The 17415-nt window shown below is 34.8% G+C and overlaps 2 protein-coding genes across 24 annotated transcripts in view; one reads left to right on the top strand and one right to left on the bottom strand.

Annotated features, from left to right (window-relative positions):
• MLLT10 (MLLT10 histone lysine methyltransferase DOT1L cofactor) overlaps nucleotides 1-17415 on the top strand; it is a 232109-nt gene that overhangs the window by 147350 nt on the left and 67344 nt on the right. For all 23 annotated transcript variants that reach the window (XM_057304613.1, XM_057304612.1, XM_057304610.1 and 20 more), the window contains one exon: nucleotides 16109-16361. In XM_057304613.1, the coding sequence (XP_057160596.1) occupies nucleotides 16109-16361 (253 nt within the window). The remainder of the gene's footprint in view (nucleotides 1-16108; nucleotides 16362-17415) is intronic.
• On the bottom strand, nucleotides 5146-16048 carry LOC123002258 (60S ribosomal protein L31-like). Its single transcript, XM_048219380.2, has one exon. The coding sequence runs from the start codon at nucleotides 9619-9621 to the stop codon at nucleotides 9247-9249; it is 375 nt and encodes a 124-aa protein (XP_048075337.1). The 5' UTR covers nucleotides 9622-16048; the 3' UTR covers nucleotides 5146-9246.

The following is a 17415-nucleotide window of genomic DNA, read 5'->3' as shown; positions in this document are numbered from 1 at the left end:
GAAGTTTCCTTCTGTTCCTAATTTGCTGACAGTTTTTATCAGCCATGGATATTAGATTTTGTCAGATAATTTTCTACATATTTTGAGAGATTGATATGATAGTTTTTTTTTTTTCTTTTTTAATCTGTTAATGTGGTGAAGTACATTGATTGACACCCCCCCCCCCCCCCGTTAAGCCACACTTGCGTTCCTGGGATAAATCCCACTTGGCCTTGGTATATTATCATTTTTATATATTATTGAATTCAGCTTTTTAAAATAAAGGAATTTTTACATCTGTGTTCATGAGGGATATTGGCCTGTAGTTTTTTCTTTTCTTTTCTTTCTTTTTCTTTTCCTTTTCCTTTTTTTTTTTTTAAAGTTTTCATTTATTTTGAGAGAGAAAGAGAGAGAGTGTGTGCACGTGAGTCTGGGGAGGGGCAGAGGCAGAGGGAGAGAGAGAATTTCAAGCAGACTCCATGCCAAGCTCTGAGCCTGAATCAGGGCTTGATCTCATGACCCTGAGGTCATGACGTGAGCTGAAGTCAAGAGTCAAACCTTTAACTGACTGAGCCACCCAGACACTCCTGTAGTCTTTGGGTTTGGTTACAAAAATAATGCTGGCCTCAGAATGAGTTGCCAAATGTGTATTCTTGTTCAGTTTTCTGGAGGACTTTGTCTAGATTTGGTATTATTTTTTAATGTATGGTAGAACTTAAAGCCATCTGGGCATAGAGTTTTTCTTGGGAAGGTTTTTAAAGTATAATTTCATTTCTTTAATAGATAGAGGACTATTTAGGTTATCTATTTCTTCTTGAGGTACCTTTGGCAATTTGTATCTTTTCTAATCTAGGCTGGCTAGTGGTTTTGGTTTTATTGATCTTAAATTATTAGCTTTTGTATTCATTGATTTTCTCTATTGATCTTAACGTTTTGTATTTTAGTTTTCAGTTGTTTTAGTTTTACTGCTCTGATTTTATTTTTTCCTTTCTGCTTCTTACTTTAGGGTTACTCCATTCTTCTTTTTCTAGTTTTTTAAGGTGTAAGATGATAGAATTTATTTGAGGCCTTTCTTTTTTCCGATATAGGCAGTTTTTAAAAAAATTAATAAACTTTAAAATTAATTTTTAGAGGTATTATGTATTCAGTAAGAATGGAATCATACTTTCTAGTTTAGAACCTTCAAGTAATACATGTTTTGCATTGACATTTTCATAAATACTCAACTTTGAGAATTTGTAAGTAAATTTGTGCATTTCCATTTTTAGGAATTGAACACCCAAAAGAGGTTCCCACACACAGAAATTAAAGAAGGAATAGATAAATGGGTAGATTTACGTGCTGTGTGGGTGGGGAAATTTTGTCTGGCAGTTGAGTGGCAGACCATTAGCTCCTTTTTTTTTTTTTTTTAAATGCAGCTTATTTGAACTTAAACCAAAACAAAACCAGTTCATCCATTTTCTTCACACTCCCCACCTTCTCCCTTGCCTCCGGCAACCACTTATCTTTATTTTTTAGAGGAGTTTTAGATTCACAGCAAAATTGAGTGGAAAGTATAGAGATTTCTAATGTACCCTTTATCACCACACATACACATCTTCCCCTGCTATCAGAGTGGTACATTTATTACAAGCTGTGAACCTACACTGAAACATCATTATTGCCCGAAGTCCGTATTTGACATTAGGGTTCACTCGGTGTGTATGTTGTATTCTGTGGGTTTTTACAAATATTTAATGACATGGTATCTTACAGAATAGTTTCACTACCCTGAAAATTGTGTTCTGCCTTTTATTCCCCCTTCCTGTCAAGCCCAACAACCGCTAATCTTTTTACTATCTCCATAGTTTTACCTTTTCTAAAATGTTATATATAGTTGGAATCAGAAGTATATAGATTATTCAGATTGACTACTTTAATGTACTAACATGCCTTAAAGTTTCCTCCATGTCTTTTTTTTTTTTCTTAAAGATTTTATTTATTTATTTGACAGAGAGAGAAACAGCCAGCGAGAGAGGGAACATAAGCAGGGGGAGTGGGAGAGGAAGAAGCAGGCTCCCAGCGTAGGAGCCTGATGTGGGGCTCGATCCCAGGATCCCGGGATCACGCCCTGAGCTGAAGGCAGATGCTTAACGACTGAGCCACCCAGGTGCCCCTCCTCCATGTCTTTTTAAAAAAAACATTTTAAGACATTATATTAGAGCAGTTTCAGGTTCATAGCAAAATTGAAAGGAAGGTGCTGAGATATCCCATATATCCCCTATTTCCACACGTATATAGCCTCCCCTATTATCAGCACCCCTCTGCAAAGTGGTAAATTTGTTACTATCAGTGAACCTACATTGACACATAATTATCACTCAAAGTTCATAGTTCCTATTAGGATTCACTCTTGGTGTTGTGTGTTCTTTGGGTTGGATACATGTATAATGACATGTATCCACCATGATAATATCATACAGAATATCACTGCCCGAAATATCCTGTTTTCCAACTATTCATCCCTCCCACCCTCCAGCCCCTGGCAGCCACTGATCTTTTTACTGTGTCCATACTTTTGCCTTTTTCAAAATGTCATATAGTTGGAATCTTATAGTATGTACCCTTTTCCGGCTTTTTTCACTTAGTAATATGCATTTAAGATTCTTCCATGTCTTTCCAAGGCTTGATAACTGATTTCTTTCTAGGACTGAATAATGCTTCATTGACTGGATATATCACAGTTTATTTATCCATTTACCTACAAAAGGACATCTTGGTTGCTTCCAAGTTTTGGCAATTATGAGTAAACATCCGTGTGTAGGCTTTTCACTTCCTTTGGGTAAATACCAAAGAGTGTGATTGTGGAAAATATGGTAGGAGTATGTTTAATTTTGTAAGAAGGTGCCAAACTGTCTTCCAAAGTGGCTGAATCATTTGGCATTCCCATCAGCAATGATTTGAGAATTCCTTGTTCTCTGCATCTTTACCAGCATTTGGTGTTATCATTGTTCTGGATAGTGGCCATCATACTAGGTGTGTACTGGTATCTCATTGTTTAAATTTTCATTCCTCTGCTGACATAGAATGTGGAGCTTCTTTTCTTGTGCTTGCTTGCTATCTGTATATCTTTGATAAGGTGTCAAGGTTTCTGGCCCTTTTTAAAATCAGTTCATTTGTTTTCTTATTGTTGACTCTTAAGTGTTCTTTATATATTTTGGATAACTTTTTTTTTTTTTATCAAATGTGTCCCTTTTTTAAATTAGAGTACAGTTGACAATACAATGTTGCATTACTTTCAGCTATATACAGCCTAGTGATTCAACAACTCTGTATGTCATGCTATGCTCACTGCAAGTGTAGCTACCATCTGTCACCATATAATGCTAGTAAAATGCCATTGATTATATTTCCTGTGCTGTATCTTTTAATTCCCATAACTTACTCTTTCCATAATTGGAAACCTGTATCTTCCACTCCCCTTTACCCATTTTGCTTATCCCCCCATGCCCCTCCTCTTTGGCAACCATCAGTGTGTTCTCTGTATTTATAGGTGTGATTCTGCTTTTTGCTTCCTTTTTCTTTTATTTTTTAGATTCTACACATAAGGAAATCATATGGTATTTGTCTTTGTCTGACTTATTTCACTTAGTGTAATAATACCCTGTAGGTTCATCTGTGTTGTTGCAAATGGCAAGTTCTCATCCTTTTATATGGCTGCATAATATTCCATTGTGTATTCCATTCCACTCCATACATATATATACCACATCTTCTTTATTCATTTATCCGTGGCCACTTGGGTTGCTTCCGTATCTTGGCTCTTTTAAATAAAGTTGGTGTAAGCATACATGTGCATGTATCTTTTTGAATTAGCATTTTTGTTTTCTTTGGGTACTAAATACCCAGTAGTGGAATTACTGGATTATATGGTATTTCTGTTTTTAATTTTTTTTGAGGAATAGAAAACTTTATTGTATGAAAGTAAAAGGGTTATTTAGTTGTCTTCTGAATTCTATTTTTAATTTTTCGAGGAACTTCCATACTGTTTTCCACTGTGGTTATAACAATTTACATTCCTACCAACAGAGCACGAAGATTCCTTCTTCTCCACATCTTTGTCAACACTTGTTATTTCTTGTCCTTTTGATTCTAGCCATTCTAATAGGTGGGAGGTGATATCTCATTGTTTTGGATTTGCATATTTCCCTAAAGATTACTGATGCTTGGCATCTTTCCATGTGTCTGTTAGCCATCTGTGTGTCCTCTTTAGAAAAATGTTTATTCAGATCCTCTGTCCATTTTTCAGTCACTTTTTTTTGGTGTTGAGTTGAATAACTTCTTTATATATTTTCGATATTAACCGCTTGTCAAACATTTCATTGACAGATATACTCTTATTTAATAGATTACCTTTATGTTTTGTTGATGAGTTCCTTTTGCATAGCTTTTTATTTTGGTGTAGCCCCAATAGTTTATTTCTATGGCCTATGTTTTCCTCTAGAAATTTTCTGGTTTCAGGTCTCATATTTAGGACTTTAATCCATGTTGTGAAGCTGTAAATAAACGGTGTCTAGATTCATTTTTGTGTATGCATGTTCAGTTCTGACACTCTTTATTGAATAGCCTGTCTTAATTCCATTATATTGCTTTTGCATCTTTGTTAAAAATCAGTTGGGGCACCTGGTGGCTCAGTTGGTTAAGTGCGCAACTCTTGATTTCTGCTCAGGTCATGATCGCAGGGTCCTGAATCGAGCCCCATGTCGGGCTCCTCACTCAGTGGGAAAGTTGGCTTCAGGATTCTCTCTTTCCCTCTGCCCCTGCCACTGCTGCTCTCTCTTTCTCTTTAAAATAAATAAATAAATCTTTTAAAAAAATCTGTTGATTGCATTTATGTGGGTCTGTTTCTGAACTCTTATCAGTTCCATTGATCTGTTTATTCTTTTAACAGCATTATACTATCTTAATTACTGTAGCTTTAATGAAAGTCTGAAATCAAGTAATGTTAGTACTTAAACTTTATTCTTGACATTTAATACTGTGTTGACTATTTCGGTCTTTTGCCTTTCCACATATATGCTTTAGAATCAGTTTGTCAGTAACCACAAATAATTTGCTGGAATTTTGATTGAAATTATATTGAATCTCGGGATGCCTGGGTGGCTTAGTCAGTTGACTGGCCAGCTCTTTTTTTTTTTTTTTAATGATTTTTTATTATATTGTGTTAGTCACTATACAGTACATCCTCAGATTCCGATGAGACTGGCCAACTCTTGATTTCGACTCAGGTCCCAGGATTGAGCCATGCATAGGACTCTGTGCTGAGCCAGGGATCAGCTTCAGGATTCTCTCTCTTCCTCTGCCCCTCACTCTGCTTCTGGGCACGGGCACATGCGCACAGCCACGCATGCACATGCTCCCTCCCAAATCATTAAAAAAAAGAAGAGATTGTATTGAATCTGCAGATCAAGTTGGGAGGAACTGACATCTTGACAATATTAAGTTTTGCTATGAAGTTGGGATGTATCTTCATTTATTTAGTTCTTTGATTTTGTTCATAGAAGTTTTGTTGTTTTTCTCATATAGACCTTAACCTTATATACATATTGTTAGATTTAAACTTTATTTAATTTTTGGAGCTGGTATTGTAAATGGTATTGTGTCTTTAATTTAAAATTCTACTTGTTCCCTTTTAGTATATATGAAAACAATTTTTCCTTTCCTTTTTTTTTCTTTTCTTTTCTCTTTTTTTCTTTCCTTTCCTTTCCTTTCTTTTCCTTTTCCTTTCTCTTTCTCTTTCTTTCTCTTTCTCTTTCTCTTTCTCTTTCTCTTTCTCTTTCTCCATCTTTGTCTTTTTCTTTTCTTTTCCTTTCTCTTTTCTTTTTCTTTCTTTCACAGAGGGAGAGGGAAAGGGATTATTAAGCAGGGTCCATGCCCAGCCTGACATGGGGCTTGATCGCACAACCCTGAGATCATGACCTGAGCTGAAATCAGGAGTTGGATGCTTAACTGACTGAACCATCCAGATGCCCCAATTTTTCTTTTTTAATATTAACCTTTTGTTCTGCAGTTTTTACATAATCACTTACTAGTTCCAAGAGGTTTTTGGACTTTCTATATAGACAGTCATGTTGTCTCTGAAAAAAAAAAGACACTTTCATTTCCTCCTTCCCAGTCAGTGTATATTTTCTTTTCTTGTCTTTTTATATAAACTAGGACTTCCAGTATGATGTTGAAGTGCAGTGGTGAGGGAGGAGTCATCCTTGCTTTGTTCCTGATATTGGTGGGAAACCTGGTTTCTCACCAATAAGCATGTTAGCTTTTTGTACATGTTCTTTACCAAGTTGAGGAAGTTCCCCTTTTATTCCTAGTTTGCTGAGAATTTTTATTTTGAATGGGTGTTATACTTTGTTAAATGCTTATTCTTTCCTTTTTTTTTTTTTAAGAATTTAATTAATTAATTTATTTAGAGAGAGTGCAAGTAGAGGGAGGGCAGAAGGAGAGAGAGAGAGAGAATCTCAAGCGGATTCGGTCCTGAGTGCAGAGCCCAACCGAGATTATTACCTGAGCTGAAACCAGAGTTGGACATTGAACCAACTGAGTCACTCAGGCACCCCAAATGCTTTTTTTTGTAACTATTGATATGACATATGATTTTTCTTCTTATCTTGTCAATGTGATGGATTATATTAATTGATTTTTTAATATTGACCCAGCCTTGCATTCCTGGGATAAATCCCACTTGGTTGTGGTATATAATTCTTCTTATAGATTGTTGGATTTGATTTGCTAATATTTTATAGATGATTTCATCTGTTTCTTGAGAGATGTTCTTCTGTTCTTTTCTTTCTTATGATCTCTTTGTCTGTTTTGGTGTTAGAGTAATATTGGCCTCCTGGCGTGAAGTAGGAGGTATTCCCTCAGCTTATGTCTTCTGAACAAGATTGTAGAAAATTGGTATAATTTCTTCTTTAAATGTGTGGTAAAATTTACCAGTGAACCCATTCAGGCCTGGTGCTTTCTGTTATGGAGGATTATTAATAATTGATTTGGTTTTTTTTAAGATTTTATTTTTATTTATTTTTATTATTTTTATTTATCTATTTTCTAAAATATTTTATTTATTCATTTGACAAAGATAGAGACAGCCAGCGAGAGAGGGAGCACAAACAGGGGGAGTGGGAGAGGAAGAAGCAGGCTTCCAGCAGAGGAGCCTGATGTGGGGATTGATCCCAGAATGCCGGGATCACGCCCTGAGCAGAAGGCAGATGCTTAACAACTGAGCCACCCAGGCACCCCTAAGATTTTATTTTTAAGTAATCTCTACACCCAACGTGGGGCTTGAACTTCCAACCCAGAGATCAATGTCACATATTCAAGAGTGAGTCAGGCTCCCCTCAATTTTTTTTTAAAGATTTATTTATTTATTTATTTGTTTGTTTGTTTGAGAGAACGAGCATGCAAATGGGGGGGGGTGGAGCAGAGGGGGAGGGAGAGAGAGAAACTCAAGCAGAGTCCTCACTGAGCACAAGGCCTGACATGGGGCTCAATCCCATGACCCTGAGATCATGGTCTGACCTAAAACCAATAGTCGGATGCTCAACTGACTGTGCCACCCAAGTGCCCCTCCCCAATTTAAAATAGACATAAGCCTATTCACATTGTCTAATTCTTCTTGTGTGAGTTTGGCAGCTTGTATCTTTCAAGAGTTGGTCCATTTCATCTAGGTTATGAAATTTGTGGGCATAGAGTTGTTGATAATACTCCTTGATGATCCTTTTAATGTCTACGGGATCTGTAGTTATGTTCCATCTTTCATTTCTGGTATTAACAATTTGTGTTCTCTCTCACTTTTCTAAATGTACTGGCCAGAGGTTTTTCAATTTTATCCATCTTTTCAAAGAACCACCTTTTGGATCTGTTGATTTTTTTTTTTCTCTATTGAGTTCCTTTTTTAATTTCTACTTTAGTTTTCATTATTTCCTTTTATTTTGATTTAATTTGCATTTTGTTTCTTGTTTCCTGAAGGAGGAAGCTTAGAGTATTGATTTAAGGTCTTTGTTCTTTTCTAATAGATGCATTCACATCATCTCTAAGCACTCTAAGCACTGCTTTTACTGAATCCCACAAATTTTAGGTTGTATTTTGATTGTCATTTAGTTAATAATATTTTAGTTAATAATATTTCTCTGGAGCTTTCTTTGACTTGTGTTATGTAGAAGTGTGTTGTTTAATCTAGGCATTCTGGGATTTTCTAGCTATCTTTCTGTTAATTTCTATTTAATTTCATTTTAGTCTGAGAGCACAATTATGTGATCTCTGTTCTTTAAGATTTGTTGAGGTGTGTTTATGGCCCCAAGTGTAGTGTATCTTTTTTTTTTTTTTTTTTAAGATTTTATTTATTTATTTGACATAGAGACAGCCAGCGAGAGAGGGAACACAAACAGGGGGAGTGGGAGAGGAAGAAGCAGGCTCCCAGGAGAGGAGGGAGCCTGATTCAGGACTCAATCCCAGGACCCCGGGATCACGCCCTGAGCTGAAGGCAGATGCTTAAGGACTGAGCCACCCAGGCGCCCCCCAAGTGTAGTGTATCTTGATGAATGTCTCATGAGAACTTCAGGAGAATATATATTGTGCTGATACTGAATAAAGTATTCTATGGATATCATTTATATCCAGTTGATTAATGGTGGTGTTTACTTCAGTTATGTCTTCACTAATTTTCTGCCTGGGGGATATGACCATTTCTGAAAGGAGAGTGTTAAAACCTCCATCTCTAAGAGTGGATTCATCCGTTTCTCCTTGTAGTTCTATCATGTATTTTGATCATCTGGTGTTAGGCACATACACATTAAGGATTGTTTTGTCTTCTTGCAATATTGACACCTTTATCATTATGCAGTGTCACTCCTTATTGCTGAAAACTTTCCTTGCTCTGAAGTCTGGTTTGTCTAAAATTAATTGTCTATTCTCACTTTGTTTTGATTACTGCTAGCATGGTATATCATACTCTATTCATTGATTTTTAATCAGTATGTTTTCCTAATTTAAGTGTTTCTTGTAGACAACCAATAGATAAGCTTTGTTTTTGATCCACTAACAATTCTTTTAATTGATGTTTAGACTATGGATACAGTGAGGTTAATATCTAACAAATTTGTTTCTGTTTTCTATTTGTTCCTCTTTATCTTTGTTCCTGTTTTTGTCTTCCGAATGTTTTCTGCTTCTTGGGTTTTTGTTTTTGTTTTGTTTTGTTTTCACTTTTATACTTTATTTGATAATCAATGATTAGTTCTCATCCGCGTTAATTGTCTGTAGATTTTTGAAAGTGGTGACCGGTACATAGGTAATCAACATATAGAGCTTGTTTGGTGAATCTTCATCCTCGTTACGTTTTCTGGACCACCGCACACAGATACGGTATGGAACATTCCTTTTTCCTTTGGCCCAGACAGCTTTGTTGAGCCTGTTGTCAGTACACACATGTGGAATTCCCATCCCCTTCATGGCAAATTTCTGGATCTCTTTGAGTGCATGAGTGGCAAGCTTCTTGAAACCCACTCTCTGGATGCGCTTACGAATGTTGATGGTGTATTCTCTGGTCACTACCTCGTTGATGGCAGAATGGCCCTTCTTCTTGTCACCCTTCTTTGCAGGAGCCATTCTGGCAGGCTCTAGTTGGAAGGGGAAGAGCGGAAGGTATGGTGGGAGAGGGAAAGCAGCATAGCAACTATTGCTTCTGGGGTGCCTGGTGGTGGATGGAAGGGGAGAGGCGAGGCTCTAACGGTTTTAATTGGGGTTTTTTTGTTTTTTTTTAAATGATTCCATTTTCTCTTATTTCTTAACATATCAATTAACTTTTTTTCGTAGTTGCCCTACTTTGTGCAGTATATATCTATAGCTAATCCAAGTTTACTTTCAAATAATATTATCCCCCTTCACAATAGTACAGGTACCTTACAATAACAGAATAATCGTAATTCCTCCCTCCCACCTTTTCTGTTGATGCTGTCATTCATTTCACTTATCCAAAAGCATACATACGCATATATATGTGTAAGACTATATAATCAGATATATTGTTGCTATCATTTTGAACATTATTGGATTAAGTAAGTATAAGAAAAAGTGAAAGTTTTTATTGTACCTTCATTGATTTTCTGATACTTTTCTTTATGCAAATCCATGTTTCCAACCTGTATCATTTCCTTCTTTCTGAAGAACTTCTTTTCACATTTCTTTCAGGGTAGGCCTATTGGCAACAAATTTCCAGTTTTTATTTATCTGAGAGTCTTGTTTTTCACTTTTGAAGGATAATTTTGCAGTGTACAGAATGCTAGTTCTTTTTTTTCCTCCTCTCAAAACTTTGAATATTTCACATCACTCTCTTGCTTGCTTTATTTCTGAGGAGAAGTCAGATGTAATTCTTATCTTTGCTACTTCATTGGTAAGGCTATTTTCCCTTCCAGCTTCTTTCAGGATTTTTTCTTATATTTTTGATTTTGTGCACTTTGAATATGATATGCCTTGGTGTGGGTTGTTTGTTTGTTTTGACATTTGTCTTATTTGGTATTCTCAGCTTCCTGCATGTGTGGTATAGTTTCTGACACTAATTTGGGACATTCATGGTCATTCTTGCCTCAAATGTTACATCTCTTATTTTCTTGTCCCCTTCCCACCCCTCTCACCCCTCATCTCTTCTCTCCTAATTATTTTTATTTTTATTTTTTTTCTAAAGATTTTGTTTATTTATTTGACAGAGAGAGACAGCGAGAGAGGGAACACAAATGAGGGGAGTGTGAGAGGGAGAAGGAGGCTTCCCGCCGAGCAGGGAGCCCGATGTGGGCTCCATCCCAGGACCCTGGGATCATGACCTGAGCCGAAGGCAGACGCTTAATGGCTGAGCCCCCCAGGTGTCCCTCTCCTAAGTTTTCTACATGCTGGACCACAGTCTCAGCAGAAGTATTAACATAGGCATTTAATGCTACACGTTTTGTTCTAAGTACCACTTCTGAATTTTGATACATTGTATTTTTGTTTTTATTTAGTTGAACTAGTACCTTGTGGTTTCCTTTTGATTTCTCTTTGATCCATGGGTTATTTAGAAGTGTGTTATTTACTTTTGAAACGTTTGGGGACTTTTCATATATCGTCTTGTCACTGATTTCTAATTTAATATCTTTGTGTTATATAATTTCTTTTAAGTTTTTTAAATTAAAAAAAAATGACGTAACATGGATTATCTTGTTTAGCTTTCTGTGTGCTCCTGAAAACAGTGTGTATTCACTGTGCTCCTATTAAACGGAGTTATTCTGTAACTGTAAGTTAGGTCAAGTTGATTTATACTCTTTAAGGTCTCTCTCTGTATGCTTATTTATATATATGTATTTTCTGTGTACTTGTTCAGTTATTGAGAAGAGGATTTAGATCTCTCTTACTGTAGTTATGTATTTCACAATTTCCCCCATTTTCTCTATTCTGTCGGTTTTGATTTATTTTAAAGGTTTCTTATTAGGTGCAAAAGCATTTTGGATTTTTATATCCCCTTGATGAATAGGTTTCTCTGTCCTGGCCATATTCCTTGTTCTGAAATGTATTTTGTTTGATAATACTATTGTGAATTCAGCTTTGTTTTAATTAGTATTAGATTGATATTTTCTTTCCCACACTTATACTTTTAATATCTTTGTGTCTTTATATTAAAAATGGGTTTCTTTTGGCAGCATGTGTATAGTCTTGAGTTTCTTTTTTCAGTATTCTAGTCGCTGCCTTTTCTGGGGTGTTTAGTTAATTTATATATAATATTACTGATATTGTTGCATTTAAATCTATCATTTGCTAATCCTTTTTTCTCGCCTGTTTCATCTTTTTTTTCTTTTTCATTGAATATTTTTTATGAATCTGTTTTAGCTGAATAGTAATAATTCTTTGTTATTTTATTGATTGCTCTGGGGTTTATGGCATGCATCTTTTAATTTATCAGCATCTGCCTTCAAATGATATTATGCCATTTCACATATTGCATAAGAATATACAATTCAGCAGTTTACATACTTGCACTTCCACCTTTTTGGGGTTTGTGCTATTTTTGTCATATTTTAAATTTTTACATATTTCATAAACCTCACAATTGTTACTAATTTGGTTTAAGCCATCTTATAAAGAGATGAAATAATTAAAAAGTCCTTTATATTTACCCATGTAATTACTGTTTCTAGTGTTCCTAATTGGTTTGTTTAGATCCACATTTCCTTTGTTGTTTTCCTTCTGCCTAAAAGACAACCTTCAGCATTTATTGTACTGTTGCTTTGCTGGTGGTTAGTTCTTTTAGCTTTTTTATCTGAATGGCAATTATAGTTGACCTTTGAAGAATGTGGGGGTTAGGACCACCACACAGTAAAAAAAATCTGCATATAACTTTTGACTTACCAAAAACTTAACTTCTAAGAGCCTACTATTGACCTGGAAGTTTTACTGATAACGTAAATAGTCAATTAACACATATTTTGCGTGTTATATGTATTATATATTGTGTTCTTAAAATAAGCAAGAGAAAAAATGTTATTAAGAAAATCATAAGGAAAAGAAAATATACTTACAGTGCTAGTCTGTATTTATTGAAAAACGCTGTGTATAAATGGAGCCATACAGTTCAAACTGGTGTTGTTTATGGGGTCAACTATATTTTGTGTTTGCTTTTTGAAAGGTATTTTAGCTCAGTATAGAATTCTAGGTTAATAATTTGTTTCTCTTTGTCTTCTTGTTTTCTAACTTGCATTTTTTCCATGAGAAATCTGTTTTCATTTTTATCTTTGTTTCTTAGCGCATAAGGCATCTTTTTTTTTTTTTTTTAAACGCACTGGCTGCTTGTATCATTTTCTCTTTATTGTTGTTTTTTAATTGTAAGCAGTTTGATCGTGATGTGTATTCATGCATTTTTCTTCATGTTTCTTGTGCTTAAGGTTAGTTGATCGGAAGGTTTATTGTTTTCATCAAATTTTGTAATTTTTTTCTGCTCTTGTTACTTAAATTTTTTTTCCATCCTACTTTCCTTTGGGTATTCCAAAAACATGTAAATTAGGCTGCTTAACATTGCCCCACAGCTCACTGATCCCCCCTCCCCAAGCTCCCTTTTAAAGTCTTCATTCCTTCTATGCTTCATTTTTGAGAGTTGGCTGAGTAAAAAATTTCTGGCTTTTATGAGACACTTGAATATTACATAAATTAAAGGATATTTTAGCCAGCATTATTATATTTCATCATGCTGGTGGAAGATACAGCTGTTGTTTGTTTCTCTTCCCTTTGACTCTTTCTCCTGAATGTGGATTACAGAGCTTTGTAGAATAATCTAAGGCACCATAATTTTGAAAAAATCTATTTCTTCGATTAGCCTATTATAGAGTCATTGTTGAATTCTGAGTCTGATGAAAATTTTTTGAAGTTGGGTGTATTTTTTGCTTCAGTGAATGTTATTTAGTAGGTACATTGGCATTGCATCTTATCTGAGGACTAAAATTATAGCTAGCCACAAAACAAAAATCCTACATATTCTAAATATTTATTTTAAAAGAGTCCTTAAGTTGCCTGTAAATCACAATGTAAACCCAAGTATATATACATTTCCTCAGAGACTCAATATGACCGAATATGCAGCTTCATCTCTAATGGAAAGGAAAACAAAACAAAACAAGACTCTGTTAAGTCAAGTACCAAACAAAGTAGTTAGTTTGTATTTTATGGGTTAATTTACATGGAAACTGTATATTTTTAAGCACTGGAATTGCTCTCAGAGCAGTGAGATGCTCATACTGTGAGAGTTATTTAGGTTGTGAAACTGAGGAAAGAGCAGATTTGTGGCATTCGGTTATTCATTGTGTCTCTTTCAGCTCCTCCCCACTACCCTTTCCTTTTACTTCTTTTTCCACCTCTTGATTTTGACTGAATTGTGTGTTTGTAATGGAATTCCACAGTTCCATATTATTTAAACAGCATATTTTGGAATAGATACTCTTAAATTTACTTAAAAAGGTGGATTTAAGGTTGGAAGTCTCTCTTCGAATAAAACCATATAGACTTTTTTCCCTTGTTGTTAGGTGTAATTTTTTAAAATAACTGTTAGAATCTTCAACTAAAGCTTAATTTTTTTTCTTGTTAAGAAATCTTTTCAATTTAGAAGATGTCTAAGTTTTTAAAAAATAAAACGCTATGGTCTTAGTATAACTTTTGTCACTGAAATTTGCTTAATTTTCATTCATTGCTTTCTTTGTAATACCTTTTCTTCCCTATGCCGTATTTTCATTGGATTTATGGACATACTTATACTTTAGGGGTAAGCAAGGACATTCTATTAAATGAATGGGAAAATTGACCAACCCCGATTTAGATTGGTATGTGGAAATGGATTGTATATTTCTGTGTTTGGTTCTCCATCTAGTTTTTCCTTCTTTGCTTATTTGATATATGGACAAAGTACCTGAATAAAGAACCTCACTGTGTTCTCTTCGGATGACATTTATTTATTTATTTATTTATTTTAAAGATTGATTTATTTATTTGAGAGGGAGACATGGGCACACACGTGAGAAGGGCAGGGAGAGGGAGAGAGTATCTTAAGCAGACTCCCTGCTGAACATGGAGCCCAACACGGGGCTTGATCTCAAGATCTGAGGTGAAACCAAGAGTTGGGTGCTTAACCAACTATGCCACCCAAGTGCCCCTAGATGACTTTCAAACTTCACTAGGCTTGTGTGTGGGTACGATGGAGAACCTCAGGGTCAACACGAGTTATTAGAAAGAAATATTTGAAAAGTGAAGTGGTGCAGTTTCAAAGTGACCCGCCCTGCATGGAAAAGGTTCATGTTTCTAAAGTAATCCACAAAGTTAAATCAGCTTAAACATGATTGGTTTTCTCCTAAAACTTAACTTTGAGAACTTTGTTCTCTTTTGTGGGCTCTTGTTTATGAGAATAGTAATTTGTTTTTTATGAGATAATGTCTTTTGTATTTGATGATTAAAATCTATTTGGCTGTGAGGTGGGTGTGGGGGGAGGATGGTATGGGGGGCAAGTAGCAGAAAAGTAGTAGTAACAAGTATTTGGTTTTCAAAACATTTGAAGTCTTCTTTCATTTCTCATTTGGAACATTGATTTTGCTAAAAATGCCAACCATTTTGAAACCTGATTTTATCATTCCTTTCTCATTTTCCACCTTTATCTGATGGTTTGTATTGAGTGGTGGTTATATGTGGGAAGTTTCCGTTTTGTTTGTTTTTAGATTTTTTTATTTGTATTACATCAGAGATTTTAGATAGAAGTATCAGAAAAATATTTATTCAGCAGAAATTTAGGGCTGTTTGTCTTTCTTGCATTTAGTGAACTTAAAATAGTGGCAACAAAAATCCCTGACTCAATGGACCTTATAAGCCTTTTATTTTGAAGCATGTTGATTAATGTATATTTGTTAGAACACATTTTCACCTTTTCATAGTCATTTCATTTACCATTATTTGCATACACTTTGTCTTAAAATGATTATTAAAAATTAGAAAATAATTGTTCAAACAGATCTTTATTTTGCATTTTTCCCTAACATATCTGGATCAAGGGGATGACTGAGAATCCATAGGGGATAATAACACTTCTAATTTTTAAAAATCTTAAACTGCAAAGTATAACTGTCCTTTCATCTTAATACTTGGAAGTAATGACTTCTGTTTTAAAGGGTTTAATCTTTTCTGTTTTGAAAAGCAGACTTCACCTGAATTTTAAAAATTCTTGCTCTGACCTGTGCTTATAATCTCATGGATATAGTCCTCTAATGAATTTGTAGCACCTTATTTCTCTCTCATTGTTGCCTTTGTGCTGAACATTAAAGCTGATTTTGATTTCATGACTAGGAAGTAGTTTTTTCTTGTTGAAAATGATGTTGCTTGAGAAACAAGTTCCTTCATTACTACCTACGGTGTGTTGCTGAGTAACTATGACTGATAATGTACTTTTACTAATTGCTGCCATTTAAAGGTATATGCTATTTCAGTAGACTCAGATAATTGTTTTTACATGATTTTCTTAGTTACTGTGGCCCCTCTCCCCCCCCCCCAGCCCAAATCTAATCAATTCTTTTTCAACTTCCTTTCTCAATGAAAATGTTAGACTTATACAAGCACTAGCAGCAACTCTATTTCTGGATCATTGAAGCGCTTGGAAGATACTGCAGCTCGATTTACAAATGCAAACTTCCAAGAAGTCTCTGCGCACACAACTAGTGGAAAAGATGTTTCAGAGGCTAGAGGGTCAGAGGGCAAAGGGAAGAAATCTTCAGCTCACAGCTCAGGTCAAAGGGGAAGAAAGCCTGGTGGAAGAAATCCAGGAACGACTGTGTCAGCAGCTAGTCCTTTCCAGCAAGGTATTAATTACGACGTTTTAGTTAAAATAATTGTTCTTGCGATGATCAATAGCAATTAAGTTTTGTAAAAGAATTTATTTTTTATTTATAACTAATGGATCATTGGAGATTATTTTATGATTAGTTGCTGTAGTAAGATTACTTCAAAGACTAGTATTCCTTGTTTAAATGTTTCTGGGACCTTTTATGTTATGACATGTGCTTCCAAAGCTGAACTGTAATTTTAATGTTTAAATAGATGTGGAATAAAGTTTAAGTTTGGGGAGAAAAAAACAATAAAAGCTGGAGTTTTCCTTTCTGCTCTATAGAATAGTCTTTCTTTTTAATGAATTGTTATCATTTATCTGTCCTAATTAAACACTAAAACAGTTAAAGTATATATTCTTAGTAAGTAAACAAGTACTGGGTAATTTGTAGGGAATATAAATAGTTCTCAGTAAATAATAGTTGTTGATTATTGCATTTATTATAAAGCTTGAAGTTTATAAAGCTTGAAGTAGAATTTTACTAAGCTTATGTATGTTTTGGTAAGGCTACTATAACAAGATGCCCATTTAATTTTGAATTTCAGCTTAACAACAAATTATTTTTCAGTGTAAGTATGCCCCAAATAAATGCATGGGACATATTTATACTGAAAAAATAACATGTTGTTTAACTAAAATTCAAAATTAATTGGGCATGCTGTATTTTATATGGCAACCCTATTTTATGGAGAACAGAATAACTCCACTAACCTTACAGTCCATTAGCCCTATATTCTAGGTTTTTATTTTGTGTTTTTAACATGAACATAAATATTTTGAGAAATATAAATGTTAAAAACCGTTGGAGATAAATATATTAGTGGAGCATACAGTAAGTGCCTCCTCCCCCCATTCTTTTTTTTTTTTGCCCCCTAGGAATAAATGAGGGGGAAGAACTGTCCTTTTTCTTTAAGCTTTTGCTGATAATAAAAATTTGAATATGTAGAGAGATTGAGTAGTCTGCTGATCTCTTATTAAAAAGTTTATTTGTATATTTTAAACTAAGTTATTTTGGGCTTCAAGATTTT

Source organism: Ursus arctos, unplaced genomic scaffold (assembly GCF_023065955.2).
Source record: "Ursus arctos isolate Adak ecotype North America unplaced genomic scaffold, UrsArc2.0 scaffold_30, whole genome shotgun sequence".
Classification (NCBI taxonomy): Eukaryota; Metazoa; Chordata; class Mammalia; order Carnivora; family Ursidae; genus Ursus; species Ursus arctos.
The sequence above is the reverse complement of the archived record's forward strand: the minus strand, read 5'-3'. Positions and strand labels throughout refer to the sequence as shown.